Source organism: Cherax quadricarinatus, chromosome 31, assembly GCF_038502225.1.
Source record: "Cherax quadricarinatus isolate ZL_2023a chromosome 31, ASM3850222v1, whole genome shotgun sequence".
NCBI classification, from domain to species: Eukaryota; Metazoa; Arthropoda; class Malacostraca; order Decapoda; family Parastacidae; genus Cherax; species Cherax quadricarinatus.
In genome coordinates, this window is record NC_091322.1 from 29,667,148 (window position 1) to 29,682,196 (window position 15,049).

General features: G+C 42.1%; 2 protein-coding genes across 2 annotated transcripts in view; one reads left to right on the forward strand and one right to left on the reverse strand.

The window, feature by feature from the left end:
* Nucleotides 1–12,797, reverse strand: part of LOC128696860 (gamma-interferon-inducible lysosomal thiol reductase-like) — a 39,878-nt gene extending 27,081 nt beyond the window's left edge. The window contains exon 1 of the mRNA XM_053788295.2: nucleotides 12,688–12,797. The gene's annotated coding sequence lies outside the window, so the exon portion shown is untranslated. The remainder of the gene's footprint in view (nucleotides 1–12,687) is intronic.
* LOC128696854 (uncharacterized) lies at nucleotides 3,675–13,807 on the forward strand. Its single transcript, XM_053788276.2, has 8 exons — nucleotides 3,675–3,923; nucleotides 7,622–8,199; nucleotides 8,656–8,758; nucleotides 9,212–9,334; nucleotides 10,680–10,814; nucleotides 12,038–12,214; nucleotides 12,672–12,818; nucleotides 13,160–13,807. Exons 1-8 carry the CDS (start codon nucleotides 3,873–3,875, stop codon nucleotides 13,277–13,279), a joined length of 1,434 nt encoding a protein of 477 aa, XP_053644251.2. The 5' UTR covers nucleotides 3,675–3,872; the 3' UTR covers nucleotides 13,280–13,807.
* The last annotated feature ends 1,242 nt before the right edge of the window (nucleotides 13,808–15,049 follow it).

A 15,049-nucleotide genomic window follows, 5' to 3' on the forward strand; every position in this document is an offset into this window, starting at 1 on the left:
CCAGTCTTCCTGTAGCACCATCCAGGCTGTGGTCTGCCCCTGCCAGTCTTCCTGTAGCACCATCCAGGCTGTGGTCTGCCCCTGCCAGTCTTCCTGTAGCACCATCCAGGCTGTGGTCTGCCCCTGCTAGTCTTCCTGTAGCACCATCCAGGCTGTGGTCTACCCCTGCTAGTCTTCCTGTAGCACCATCCAGGCTGTGGTCTACCCCTGCCAGTCTTCCTGTAGCACTATCCAGGCTGTGGTCTGCCCCTGCTAGTCTTCCTGTAACACCATCCAAGCTGTGGTCTACCCCTGCCAGTCTCCATGTAGCATCATCCAGGCTATGGTCTACCCCTGTCAATCTTCCTGTAGCACCATCCAGGCTGTGGTCTATCCCTGCCAGTCTTCCTGTAGCACCATCCAGGCTGTGGTCTACCCCTGCTAGTCTTCCTGTAGCACCATCCAGGCTGTGGTCTACCCCTGCCAGTCTTCCTGTAGCACCATCCAAGCTGTGGTCTACCCCTGCTAGTCCTCCTGTAGCACCATCCAGGCTGTGGTCTACCCCTGCCAGTCTTCCTGTAGCATCATCCAGGCTGTGGTCTACCCCTGCCAGTCTTCCTGTAGCATCATCCAGGCTGTGGTCTACCCCTGCCAGTCTTCCTGTAGCATCATCCAGGCTGTGGTCTACCCCTGCTAGTCTTCCTGTAGCACCATCCAGGCTATGGTCTACCCCTGTTAGTCTTCCTGTAGCACCATCCAGGCTGTGGTCTACCCCTGCTAGTCTTCCTGTAGCACCATCCAGGCTGTGGTCTACCCCTGCTACTCTTCCTGTAGCACCATCCAGGCTGTGGTCTACCCCTACCAGTCTTCCTGTAGCACCATCCAGGCTGTGGTCTACCCCTGCCAGTCTTCCTGTAGCACCATCCAGGCTGTGGTCTACCCCTGCCAGTTTTCCTGTAGCACCATCCAGGCTGTGGTCTACCCCTGCCAGTCTTCCTGTAGCACCATCCAGGCTGTGGTCTACCCCTGTCAGTCTTCCTGTAGCACTATCCAGGCTGTGGTCTACCCCTGCCAGTCTTCCTGTAGCACTATCCAGGCTGTGGTCTACCCCTGCCAGTCTTCCTGTAGCACTATCCAGGCTGTGGTCTACCCCTGCCAGTCTTCCTGTAGCACTATCCAGGCTGTGGTCTACCCCTGCCAGTCTTCCTGTAGCACTATCCAGGCTGTGGTCTACCCCTGCCAGTCTTCCTGTAGCACTATCCAGGCTGTGGTCTACCCCTGTCAGTCTTCCTGTAGCACTATCCAGGCTGTGGTCTACCCCTGTCAGTCTTCCTGTAGCACTATCCAGGCTGTGGTCTACCCCTGCCAGTCTTCCTGTAGCACTATCCAGGCTGTGGTCTACCCCTGCCAGTCTTCCTGTAGCACTATCCAGGCTGTGGTCTACCCCTGTCAGTCTTCCTGTAGCACTATCCAGGCTGTGGTCTACCCCTGTCAGTCTTCCTGTAGCACTATCCAGGCTGTGGTCTACCCCTGTCAGTCTTCCTGTAGCACTATCCAGGCTGTGGTCTACCCCTGTCAGTCTTCCTGTAGCACTATCCAGGCTGTGGTCTACCCCTGCCAGTCTTCCTGTAGCACTATCCAGGCTGTGGTCTACCCCTGCCAGTCTTCCTGTAGCACTATCCAGGCTGTGGTCTACCCCTGCCAGTCTTCCTGTAGCACTATCCAGGCTGTGGTCTACCCCTGCCAGTCTTCCTGTAGCACTATCCAGGCTGTGGTCTACCCCTGTCAGTCTTCCTGTAGCACTATCCAGGCTGTGGTCTACCCCTGTCAGTCTTCCTGTAGCACTATCCAGGCTGTGGTCTACCCCTGCCAGTCTTCCTGTAGCACTATCCAGGCTGTGGTCTACCCCTGTCAGTCTTCCTGTAGCACTATCCAGGCTGTGGTCTACCCCTGTCAGTCTTCCTGTAGCACTATCCAGGCTGTGGTCTCCAGGCTGTGGTCTGCCCCTGCCAGTCTTCCTGTAACACTATCCAGGCTGTGGTCTGCCCCTGCCAGTCTTCCTGTAACACTATCCAGGCTGTGGTCTACCCCTGTCAGTCTTCCTGTAACACTATCCAGGCTGTGGTCTGCCCCTGCCAGTCTTCCTGTAGCACCATCCAGGCCGTGGTCTGCCCCTGCTAGTCTTCCTGTAACACTATCCAGGCTGTGGTCTACCCCTGCCAGTCTTCCTGTAGCACTATCCAGGCTGTGGTCTACCCCTGCCAGTCTTCCTGTAGCACTATCCAGGCTGTGGTCTACCCCTGTCAGTCTTCCTGTAGCACTATCCAGGCTGTGGTCTACCCCTGTCAGTCTTCCTGTAGCACTATCCAGGCTGTGGTCTACCCCTGTCAGTCTTCCTGTAGCACTATCCAGGCTGTGGTCTACCCCTGTCAGTCTTCCTGTAGCACTATCCAGGCTGTGGTCTACACTCATCAACAATACACTGGTATAATTAACCTTGCCAGACGTACCACGGTCGTTTTTTTATAATAAACACCTCATTTGCGGTTAAATATAAGTTTTTATATGTCAATGTAGCCTAACCTAACCTAGTCTATCCCAATGTAAACTACATGAAAGTAGAATCTGGAGGTTTACAAGAAGCGTTAAGAACTTAACGTTGGGAACTTCGTAAGATAATGCGGATAGTTAAATGAGATCAATATAACATTAATTATATTTGTGGAAAATACTGTATATATTTTCCAGAAATTCAGTATTTATGTATATGCTGTATAGTCCTTGTGGCTTAGCGCTTCTTTTTGATTATAATAATAATAATAATAATCAGTATTTATATGTAAATAGATGGTTATACTGTATTTAATAATATTTATGTCATAAAAAACGGAAAGCCTGCGTCTGTGCAGACGGGACTCGCCATCTTGGTTTTGAATTGGATACAACGTTAATATAATGGGAAGAATTTTTCGTGCTCTAGAGGTTAAAATTGGATTGACACCTCTCAAATAGGAGGCGAAATTGTTGGATGTGCATTCCTGCATAACTTGAGATATCAGACGACTGGACAAGACAGCTCCAGGAACCTCAGATAAGCTCTCTAGATTTGTGTATAATTCTGGCCAGCATTATTTTCATAAATTTAGTAGTGAGGTTTTTCTGAGTATGATACAACTTAATATCCAGTCAAATTGGTGAGTGATATTAAGATATATTCTCCTTCTGTTATGTATATGTGTATTTATATATAATCATTTTTTAATTTAATATACAGTCCACAAATTTATATATTTACCAGAATTCCTGGTGATGTATAATTCATTTAATTAATAGGTCCAGAGCAACTTGTGGATATGACAGTGGTAGATATCGAAGGGGGACATTTTTGCGGCCTAGGTGTCCGAAATTCCTACTTGTCTAACTAATAAATAATAATTATCTATGCTCATTTATTGTTATGTACATAATTATACATACAGATAAATGCAATTTTCCACAATGTTATTCAAATACCTTTCTTAGCTTAAATTTTAAATAGGTCAGAAGATGCCTAAAACTAATATAAAACGTCGAAAATTGCAATACAAAAGTTTCCATATTTTAAATTATTTTTAAATATATAATATCAATGATGGGTGCAAAGGCAAGTTGCGCATGCGCTAAATGTGCATGGGGGAGGGAGGGTCATGGGTTACACTGGGTGAACATATACTGCTGGAGAGAGTCAACACAAGTAGGAGGGGTCACTTCCCGTGCCGGTCTATCTCTGCCACTTACCACATTCATAACTACGTTTCCTGTCTGCCATACTACATGGCAGTCTGAGAAGTAATTCCTCGTACATACCTCCCTGCTTGAAGCGGACCTCCCTTATCTCACATCGTCCCTTCAGCATGACTGCCAGGAGGGCTAACAGCAGAATTTTCACCAGGAGGATCCTCTCTGTGAGTAACTTTGTCTATCAATACTCGTAGGGTCAAGGTTTTCTTGTACCTAAGTCTGCTGGGACAGTCTTGTAGGTTTTCTTGTATCCAAGTCTGCTGGGACAGTCTTGTAGGTTTTCTTGTACATAAGTCTGCTGGGACAGTCTTGTAGGTTTTCTTGTATCCAAGTCTGCTGGGACAGTCTTGTAGGTTTTCTTGTACATAAGTCTGCTGGGACAGTCTTGTAGGTTTTCTTGTATCCAAGTCTGCTGGGACAGTCTTGTAGGTTTTCTTGTACATAAGTCTGCTGGGACAGTCTTGTAGGTTTTCTTGTACATAAGTCTGCTGGGACAGTCTTGAAGGTTTTCTTGTACATAAGTCTGCTGGGACAGTCTTGAAGGTTTTCTTGTACATAAGTCTGCTGGGACAGTCTTGTAGGTTTTCTTGTTAAGTCTGCTGGGACAGTCTTGTAGGTTTTCTTGTTAAGTCTGCTGGGACAGTCTTGTAGGTTTTCTTGTACCTAAGTCTGCTGGGACAGTCTTGTAGGTTTTCTTGTTAAGTCTGCTGGGACAGTCTTGTAGGTTTTCTTGTACCTAAGTCTGCTGGGACAGTCTTGTAGGTTTTCTTGTACCTAATTCTGCTGGGACAGTCTTGTAGGTTTTCTTGTACCTAAGTCTGCCGGGACAGTCTTGTAGGTTTTCTTGTACCTAAGTCTGCTGGGACAGTCTTGTAGGTTTTCTTGTACCTAAGTCTGCTGGGACAGTCTTGTAGGTTTCCTTGTACCTAAGTCTGCCGGGACAGTCTTGTAGGTTTTCTTGTACCTAAGTCTGCTGGGACAGTCTTGTAGGTTTCCTTGTACCTAAGTCTGCCGGGACAGTCTTGTAGGTTTTCTTGTACCTAAGTCTACTGGGACAGTCTTGTAGGTTTTCTTGTACCTAAGTCTGCTGGGACAGTCTTGTAGGTTTTCTTGTACCTAAGTCTGCTGGGACAGTCTTGTAGGTTTTCTTGTACCTAAGTCTGCTGGGACAGTCTTGTCGGTTTTCTTGTACCTAAGTCTGCTGGGACAGTCTTGTAGGTTTTCTTGTACCTAAGTCTGCTGGGACAGTCTTGTAGGTTTTCTTGCACCTAAGTCTGCTGGGACAGTCTTGTAGGTTTTCTTGTACCTAAGTCTGCTGGGACAGTCTTGTAGGCTTTCCAGCAGTCAAAAAAATGTCACTTGTTCACTCCTGTGGAAAATTACATTTATCTGAATGTAACTCATTATGTACATAACAGTAAATGATAACAAAGATAATTATTATTTATCAGTTACATAGACAAGTAGGAATTTGGGACACCTAGGTCGCAAAAAATGTCCCCCTTCGATACCTACCACTGTCATATCCACAAGTTGCTCTGGACCTATTAATTATAAATGAAAGATACATCACCAGGAATTCTGGTAAATATAAATTTGTGGACTGTACATTAAATTAATAAAGGATTATATATATACACATTTACATAACAGAAGGAGAATATCTTCAAAATTTCACTCACCACCTCACTGTTTACCTGGAGAGAGACCTGAGAGAGTTTCGGGGGTCAATCTGTGACCAGGCCTCCTGGTGGATCATACTCAGAAAATCAGGAACTGACACTGTCTGTACATGAAAATAACACTGGCCAGAGTTACAAACATACAAACTTATCTGAGGTTCCTGGAGCTGTCTTGTCCAGTCGTCTGATATCTTAAGTTATGCAGGAATGCACATCCAACAATTTCGCCTCCTATTTGAGAGGTGTCAGCCCAATTTTAACCTCTAGAGCACTAAAAATTCTTCCCATTATTCACTAACGTTTGTGTTGACTTGTTCAAACATGGCGAGTCCCTTCTGCGCAGGCACAGGCTTCCCATTTTTTATGACAAATTTTTATTAAATACAGTATGGCCATCTATTTACATATAACTACTGTATTTCTGGAAAATATATACAGTATTTTCCACAACTCCTTTCTAATTTGTTTTCTCTGTATCCGTCAGTTTCACATAGAGTTAATTAAGTTCGTGAGGCTGTATTTGCTGTATCTAAATCGATGTTGGCATTCTTTAAAGACTTCTCTTTAAGTGTTCAAATAATTCTTTGATATAATTTATGTGACATATATTTTCAATTACCTCAGGATGTGTCAATGATAGGGATACTGAATGATAACTTTGAGCACACTTTGTCTTGAAGTGGTATAACGTTGGCAGTTTTCCAGTTGGCCTTAGTTCCCTCGTCTCAGTTGATTTGAATATTCTCGCTAGTGTTTCACACAGGTCTTTAGCTCTTATCGGTACCCATGCTGGCTTCCTCTTGTGCCCCAGGAGCTTGTGTCTTGACTAATTTTCTTAGGTATAACTAATTTTTGTTATGTACCGTTTGGTTTGAAATACTTTTCTCGCTCAGCTATTATTATCATTATTATTATAATCAAAAGGAAGCGCTAAACCTACTGGGGTCACTTCAGCTACTAGTATATTCCAACTTTTAGTCACCTCTTGGAGTTCTGTAAAGTTCTTACCACCTGCGCTTTCACTCTTGTTTTTAAAATTATATCTCTCTCTTTCTTTTCTTTAGCCTCTTTCTGGCGTTCATACATAGTTCTCCATTTTATTCTGCACGTTATGCATATTTCCCATGCTCTTTTTTACTCTATTATTGGTTGAACCATGAGCCCTAGTGTTTGTATTTTTTTTTTTTTTTTGCGGCAATCTATTTAGTATGCTGCTCCATTGGATCCCAGAGAAGAAAGCTTTTGTCTCTTCACATTTTCCTCTTCTGTATTCTGGTCATCTTCCCCTCCTCTCTGGTCAGGAGTCCCAACACTACTAAGTATTCGAACATCATCACAGTATGGTTTCTGGCTCTTTCAGAGGGACATTGTAGCTGATCCCTTCTGCGTCTAAGTTGGCTCATCTGTCATTTGCTTTCATAGACTATTTGACGTGTTGGATGAAGACCTTGTTTAAGCTGATGCCACTACCTTTGCCATTCATGTTTCTAATACCCAATATGGTTCACATTTCTCCCAGTAAATTTTCATGTGGCTGGTCACCCAGAATCATGAGTTTTACAGTCGACTTGCTGATGCTCTGTTACCTTCTAAAATATTTAGGATACTCTTGATATCTGAGGCTTCTGTAGTTGAGTGGTGGGTTAATATGAGCCCAGTTGGTAGTGTTGCTGTAATATAAGCTGAAGTTATCATAATTGAGGATTCAGTACCAAATATTAATTATCTTATAACCTCTGTTCTTCCTTTCTGTCCTTAGTATAATGTATCTATTTAGGAAGATGACATCTCATAATATCTAAGTTGGCCTGGTGGCAAAAGCCCTCGCTTCACACGGTGCTCTCCGGGTTCGATTCCCGGCGAGGGTTGAAACATTGGGCGTGTTTCCTTACACCGATTGTCTGTGTTTACCCCTCAGGAAAAAAAATGGATACCTGGGTGTTAGTCAACGGGTGTGGGTCGCATCCTGGGACAAAATTTACCTAATTTACCTGAAATGCTTTGCATAGCAAGCGGCTTTCTATACTGTAGTATGTCATTGATGTGAGCTAGGCTTGTATACCATGTACATGTACTTGTAGAAATAAAGATATTATTATTATTAAGTTTGCATGCAAATATTACTTTCTACTTCCATTTTTTCATAGTAAGAAGAGGGTAAGAAATGTTTCATTTTCTAGTTAATGGTGATGCTGCTGGCAACAGCTTCAAGATCATCAGCAGGAGCAGCAGATTTGTTGTCTGACCCGGTCATCAAGTATGGTAGTCATCAGAAAGTTTGGCGCTACGGCAGACATCAGGCACCTGGGCATTATAGTGGGCACCAAGGCAGGTACCAAGCACCAGGTCATGACGCGAGCACTGGTGTGGGCAGGAGGCGGTGCCCACGACAAGTCTCATGTGGGCCGCCCAGCAACTACCACAACCCTTGTTGCTTAGCACCTCCATGGCCCGTCCCTCCACTCCCTCCCCTCCCACCATACCCTCCTATCCAACCTCTGCCTACATGGCCACCCACTCCTCACCCCTACCCATCCACTCCACCACATACTTGGATTCCAACGCACCCGCCCACACAACCAACGCACCCGCCCACACAACCAACGCACCCGCCCACACAACCAACGCACCCGCCCACACAACCAACGCACCCGCCCACACGGCCACCAACGTACCCACCTACCTATCCACCAACCACTCCACCCACATACCCACCTACGATACCATCCGTCACACCTGTATATGATCTTCCTCCTTGGTAAGTTATATTTTATATATATATATATATATATATATATATATATATATATATATATATATATATATATATATATATATATATATAACTGTATATATATATATATATATATATATATATAACTGTAAACACAGCGAGACTTGGCACAAATGTGACGTCTGGTGTGGCACAAGTGTGACGTCTGGTGTGGCACAGGTGTGACAAGTGAGGCATCCGGTGTGACGTCTGGTGTGACACAAGTGTGACGTCTGGTGTGGCACAAGTGTGACGTCTGGTGTGACAAGTGAGACATCTGGTGCACATATCCTCTAACACTGGAGGTATGTTGGACGATGGACACTTACACATCACTTAACTTGGACTATCGTAGTTTATTGCTGCACAATTTACTATATAAAACCAATGTAAAAGATTAAAATTATGGATGAGACCTAAATATAAAGTAACTTACTACAGGTGTGGCATGTACGGTCAGTGTGGATGTCCATTGGTTACTCGCCCTCCAGTCTGTCCCTACATGACTGCACCAGGTAGCAAGCGACTCAAACGTCATGCACAGGTAGGTATTTCATTGGTACAGTGAACTTGGTAACTAGATCAATGCAAGTCAGGCTTCACCTCGCCGTGGCGGCGGTTGACATTGTTTATCCTAGTTCAAGACGTCATGGGGCATGATGCAGTGATACTGACCTATTTTGTAGTTATTCTGAAATTGTCACGATAAATAACTATCAATATAATATAGTTAGTTATACAACATTGGAAGTGGATAATTTATATGTGAAAGTGTCAACCACCACAGAGCTTCTCTCTTACACATTAACTAAATCACTGTAAATAATAAAATAATACAGTTCCTAATAAATAGAGAACTAGCACACACATATGTGCACTATAATATTTCTGTGCTTGCTATTATACTATTTCTGTCTTTGCTAAGATATTTCTGTGTTTGTAACTATAATAATGATGTTGAATAATGAGCTGTGTTGATAAGCCTCGTGTAATTCAGAGATCGTGCAAGCTAGACGGTCAGTGTCCATCAGGTTCCTCGTGCTGTACCCATGCTTGTCACAACACCAAGATCTGTACGCCCGTCTCATCCACGTCCACACCCATTCCACGCCCACGCAAGGTAAGTCACCCACACGGACTTCTTGCTTGTACAGAATCGTTTTGAATCGGTCTTTATTTACTACTTCCCTAACATGAATCTTTTTTCCAACAATGTATCTTTAAATGTTTGGCTCTCCCAGTAAATTGATGTTTGCCGCTCCCAGTATATTGATGTTTGCCTCTCCCAGTACATTGATGTTTTCCTCTCCTAGTACATTGTCTAATATCCTACTCACCAAAAACTAAATACTTAGTACTTAACCTTACCAACAAAGCTACTAACTCACTCTCCACCGCCTCAAATTATTGCTGACTGTGTTACTCCCCGAGCCTCAGAACCCCAGACGTAAATGCTCAGAGTACAATAAATTCTCATATTTTAAGGCAAATATTTTAATGCAAATGTTGAATAACATATATTTGACATAAGTATAACCTATTGTATAATTAGTGCAACCTGATCAAACTATGTTTTTTACATCTAGTGTTAAGTAATCAGTAATCTGCTAAATTTAGACTGCCCGTAATGCCGAGGCATGATAGTGGCTCTTTGCGCTACAAATCATTGTAAACCCTCACTGTAAACTACCTATGTATATATACTTCATACAATATGTTATCCACATTGTAAACTTGCAAGGAAATAAAAATCTAAATCTAAATGTTTAGAACACGAATGACTAACCAGTCTTGATCTTCTCCTTGCCATACACCTCAACTTTGACTTATGTCTTTCTCATCTTTCCTTGCTCACTCACCTAATATCTATTTGCAACCTATGAGTTAGTTGTGACCTGTTGCAGCCCCTGTATCGTGACTTACTCTTTGCCTGTACCACACGGGAAAACACAGTAGTTGTTTCACTTGACAAGGGGAATCTCTTACACAAGCAAGACAACATTGAAACACTCCTCTATGCAGTATTGCATAAAGTGGAACATTATTTTACACAACAGGCATCAGAAGTTCGTCCTGCTGGTATGTAAGCAATCATCAAATGTACCAAGTTTGTCACAAGGAACTATAAAGAATTTGCTGACATTTTCAACAGGTATGGTGTTCTATATATTTACGAGAATGTTAAATTATCTTTACACTTGCAAAATACAAAAAAGGGCGTAGTAGACGTGACAGATGAGTGTGATTGTGGTGTAGATAATATGTGAAGAAAAGACTCGTTGCAGTACAAGCTTTTATTGGAACAACTCATTACTCTCTGTGTTGAACTTTATCATGACTTAATGAAACTACACAGAGCTAAACGTTGTTCCAATAAAAACTTATTCTACATCGTCTGTTTTTGTTTCTACTATTGTCCTCAGTACGCTATTTAGATCCAGATAAGAAGACGATGTGTCTTGCAGGTGAAGGTGAGTGTTATCATGACCTCTGGATGCAGCGATTCACACACCTTCTTCAAGAAGTACCTCGTACCCTTCACTTCAGCACTCGAGGACCATCTCGAGCTCGACCTCATACCTTACGGTAAAGTGAACCAGGTGAGTGAAGTGGCTCCCTTTCCCGCCTTTTCGTTTACATCTGACTGTTTTTAGACCATAGCCAAGTTCCCACAGGTATTCACAAGTTATCACGTAGAAACTAAAATCCCAATTTCTCTAATAAAAATTGACAAATTAGGACATTCACAGCCCAACACAAATTTAAATTTTCCACCAAGAAAGGCCAGCTTTGAATGTTTAAAGCCAAAGTGAAGAGACATTCTATAGTTATCTCACATAGATCAATATCCCATAATACACTAAAACTAAATTTGAAGCCGCATAGAAGTTGCAGTATCAAGTTGTAGGGTTGAAAGCTTGAAGCCAATCTGGTGATCTCGCAAATTATTTTATCAAAACCAGTATTTAAATTTTCCCAATTTCTTCACCGAAAATGGCAATTTGGGACCTGTACAGGCCAGAAGCAATTCAGACTTTTTTTCTAAGTATGATAGATCAGCGATTAAGGTTTAGTAACTGTTATTTAGGCTTTGGATACAAAACTTACAAATTTGTTACAGTGGCCTTGAAGGCAGGCATATGTTACGGGTACATAAAAATTACATTATGTAAATTTAACTAGGACAGTGGTTCTCAATCTTTACACCACCAAGGACCCCCTTTTATTTAAATTAATTTTTGCACGAACTCCAGGATTGACATGTCCGATTCGGTAGCCCAGAAAATAAGACCAGAAGTTTAAAAAGGCGCCTTAAAAATTAAATTACTCCTGCCGATTTGGAAAAGGCTTCGAAATTTTGACAGCTTATCTTTATCAACCTTGCCGTGAGGAATTACACATTTTACACTACAGCCTCTTGAAATTTTGAACTTAGTCCACAGACACCCAGTACTATCTTTGTGGGTCCCCAGGTGTTCGCAGACCACAGGTTGGAAACGGGTCCCCAGGTGTTCGCAGACCACAGGTTGGGAACGGGTCCCCAGGTGTTCGCAGACCACAGGTTGGGAACCCCTGAACTAGGAGAAACATTCTCTAGTTATTTCATGGAACAGAGTTTGTGTACTAAAATAAAGACAAAGCTTTCGTTGCTTGAAGCTGACCCCAAGTTGTGTTCTCCAGCTGTTGTACAGAACCCAACAGTTTGAAGTTTATTAACTAGAAAAATAAAAAGGCACAATAGTGATTGAATCAATACATAAACACGTGCTTGAAACAGTCGTAATAATTTGGGCATGTAATTAAATAAAGGCGACTTCTTTAGAATGGAGGTTGCCAGTTCGGACAAGGTGACTGTCTGGGTAACTGGTTGGTGAGTTGTGGAATTCGTCACCTGAGAGGTGGTCAGGTGGCTCACCTGGCCTTCACCACCTGCCTAACCCACCACACACACATCCTCGCCTCAACAAACTTCACTGCTATCATCGCCGTTGCTGCACAGGTCAGCCATTATCTACATTATTCTAGCAGTCGTTACGTATATCAGTGGTATTACATATCGATAATTATGTTAAGACAATATGTGGTCTGTAGCAATTTACTGATAAGATGTTTGGTGCACCAAATACCTTATCAGTTTTCATGACTACTGATTGGTCAAGTCCCTGTAACTTGTGAGTTCATTGCCTTTGTAACTTGCTCAGCTATCAAAACTTTGGGGTCCAGTCCCTGGACCAATTATGTACCTCTATAATCTTTTGACTACCGCCCACAGGATGGGTATGGGGTGCATAATAAGCATATTAAACTAAAACTAAAGTGGAAGAGACGATGTCTCGATAAAATGTCATAAACCACATATTGCCTCTTAATAAGATTGCTGTCGTTGTGTTATTGTATAAATAAATACATTTATAAGTCAATACATAGGCCAGTAGTTAATAAAATGAAATGTACAGTGTACTGGAGGCGCACCTGAGGTGGTGGAGCAGGTGTACAGGTGCGCTGTCACCGTGGAGGGATATTCCCTCTTCCAGGAGGCAGGTCGCCGTCAGCAGCAGCTGGCACCCTCCCTGACATCTGTGCCAACCGTGGCACTGGACGGGGTGAGTAAACTCAAGGTCACTATGGCATCACTGAGAGTGTTAACTTTCACGTAAAGCAACATTTTATGACTGTACGTGTGTGTATGTGCTACATTTTACATTGTGGTGATGATGTGTATATATGTCACGCTGCTAAGACAAGGTCTCAGTGTGGAAAGACGCAGTATATTTCAAGATCGCTCTTAGTAGTGTTGATTTTCATACAGATTGCCTTTTATTCCAATAAAATTAAAGAAGGAAGCAAAATGTACTTTGTGACAATGGTTTATATTGCCAATAAGATTATATATCTTTACATAAGTAAATTATTGTTGAATCACTGAGATGTTTGGTGATGGCAGGAGGTGGTGATCAGGGGAAGTGGTGAGATGAAGTACTTACCCAAGTTGCTATGTGAGCGCCTGAAGGAAGTGGCATCAGCTCAGATCTACTGCCAGCGAGCGCTTACTGTCCTGCAGTAAGTATGAGCATCATCAACACCTGCAGTACATCTTCAAGACACCCTCGCCATGTCTTACCACCTTCAGACACTTAAATCTAATGTGTATTATTGACCCCTCAAACCAGGTCGATCTCATTTTTTTAGAACCAGAAATAACTTGTTCTTAACATTTTATTTTTCCATCAACCTAATAATATCCGGTCATTAGAAGAACAAATAATATATATATATATATAATCTGTTGAAATTATTATTTCTGTTTTTTATATTTTAACGTACAGCCTCGAGTGTTGTCTTGTACTGTGTCTTACATAACGGATCTAGTTTATTTGATGCTGCTGTAATGGCTACCTCCTCCGCTTTGCTTCCTTTACACAAAATGCATATCTATTTATGCAAATGAAGCAGTTAACCAGTGTTCTGTAATTTATAGATAACCTGAAGATAAAATACAATTATCATTGAACATCCTAGTTAGCATATTCTTCACATAATGCAAAAAAAAAAGAATGTTATATGCACTGGGTTTTCATTAAAATTTATACTTCACTTAGCTCCTAGGATGTTTTATTTTTATTATTTTAATGATATAACCTATTTGAATGTTTAGTGTTAATCAGAAAGTGTAATTTCCCCAATTATTTAGTTTAAGGACTAAGGACCAGGAATAAGTATCTAATTTCTCTAATGTTAGTAAGTTGACTAGTTCAATGATAGCAACTTAAACTTAATTGAAGTTATGAACAACTCTCCTTGTACCTGTTGGTCGTGTTCACTCTGCAGTAACTAGGCACCTGGATGTTATTAGCCTAGTGTGAACTACTTTCCATGGGATGGTAGACTTACGGATAGGCTTCTAAATAAACAGAATAGGATTTTAGCTAAGCGAACTAGGGCAGTAATTATATCCATCTCTGAATCATGGTTGGATGATGCGGTGACTGACGACGAGGTCAAAATAGGTTACAATATAAAACGCTTAGATAGGAACAGAAAAGTTGGTGGGGTATGTGGCTACATAAGAAATGACTTAGCTTACAACCCAAGACCTGATTTAAATAACAATAAACTGGAGATTCTATGGTTTGAAGGGCTGCTTCCCAAGGCCAAACCCATCTTAGTAGGACCAGTTCTTAAAAGACTTTTCCAGAGTATTGTCCGGACTTGAAAACAATTGCGAGACAGTAATACTGGGCGACTTCAATATCTGTTTTCAACAGCAAAATAACGGGCTATGCGAAAGGTATAAGCAAATTCTAGGTTTAAATAGTTACACTCAACTAATTAATACACCAACCCGGATCACACAGTTCTCAGCCACCATAAGTGACCACATACTTTGTAACCGCGCGGAGAGCGTTAGTAGTCAGGCGTCATTACCACAGGTCTTAGTGATCATTTCATCATTTACTGCACCAAGAAAATCACTAGGGATAGGATAGGCCTACACAGGACAATAAAAATGAGGTCAATTAGAAACTACATTAAAGAAATACAGGTAAATAGGCTACACAATTGTGACTGGACAGAGATAACAAGTTGCACGGACGTAAACGATGCCTGGGAAAAATTCAAAACAATGTTCAGTACCATCCTTGATAATATTGCACCAGTTAAAGAGGTTAGGATTAAACGAAGAACTGAACCCTGGATGACTACTGAGATATTAGATAATATGAAATTCAGAGACCAGCTGCTAAAAAGATTTAAAGCAAACAGACAGGATATTGCAGCACTAAATGAATTCCAAAGGGTGAGGAACAGAGTACAGAGACTTATAAAAGGAGCA

What these genes read in the sequence shown, in the direction of transcription:
- LOC128696854 (XM_053788276.2), top strand. Translation starts at nt 3,873, where the DNA reads ATGACTGCCAGGAGGGCTAACAGCAGAATTTTCACCAGGAGGATCCTC. An exon ending in GACTCAAACGTCATGCACAG is followed by an intron (nt 8,759 to 9,211) that starts GTAGGTATTTCA and finishes CGTGTAATTCAG; the next exon opens with AGATCGTGCAAGCTAGACGG. An exon ending in CTTACGGTAAAGTGAACCAG is followed by an intron (nt 10,815 to 12,037) that starts GTGAGTGAAGTG and finishes CGACTTCTTTAG; the next exon opens with AATGGAGGTTGCCAGTTCGG.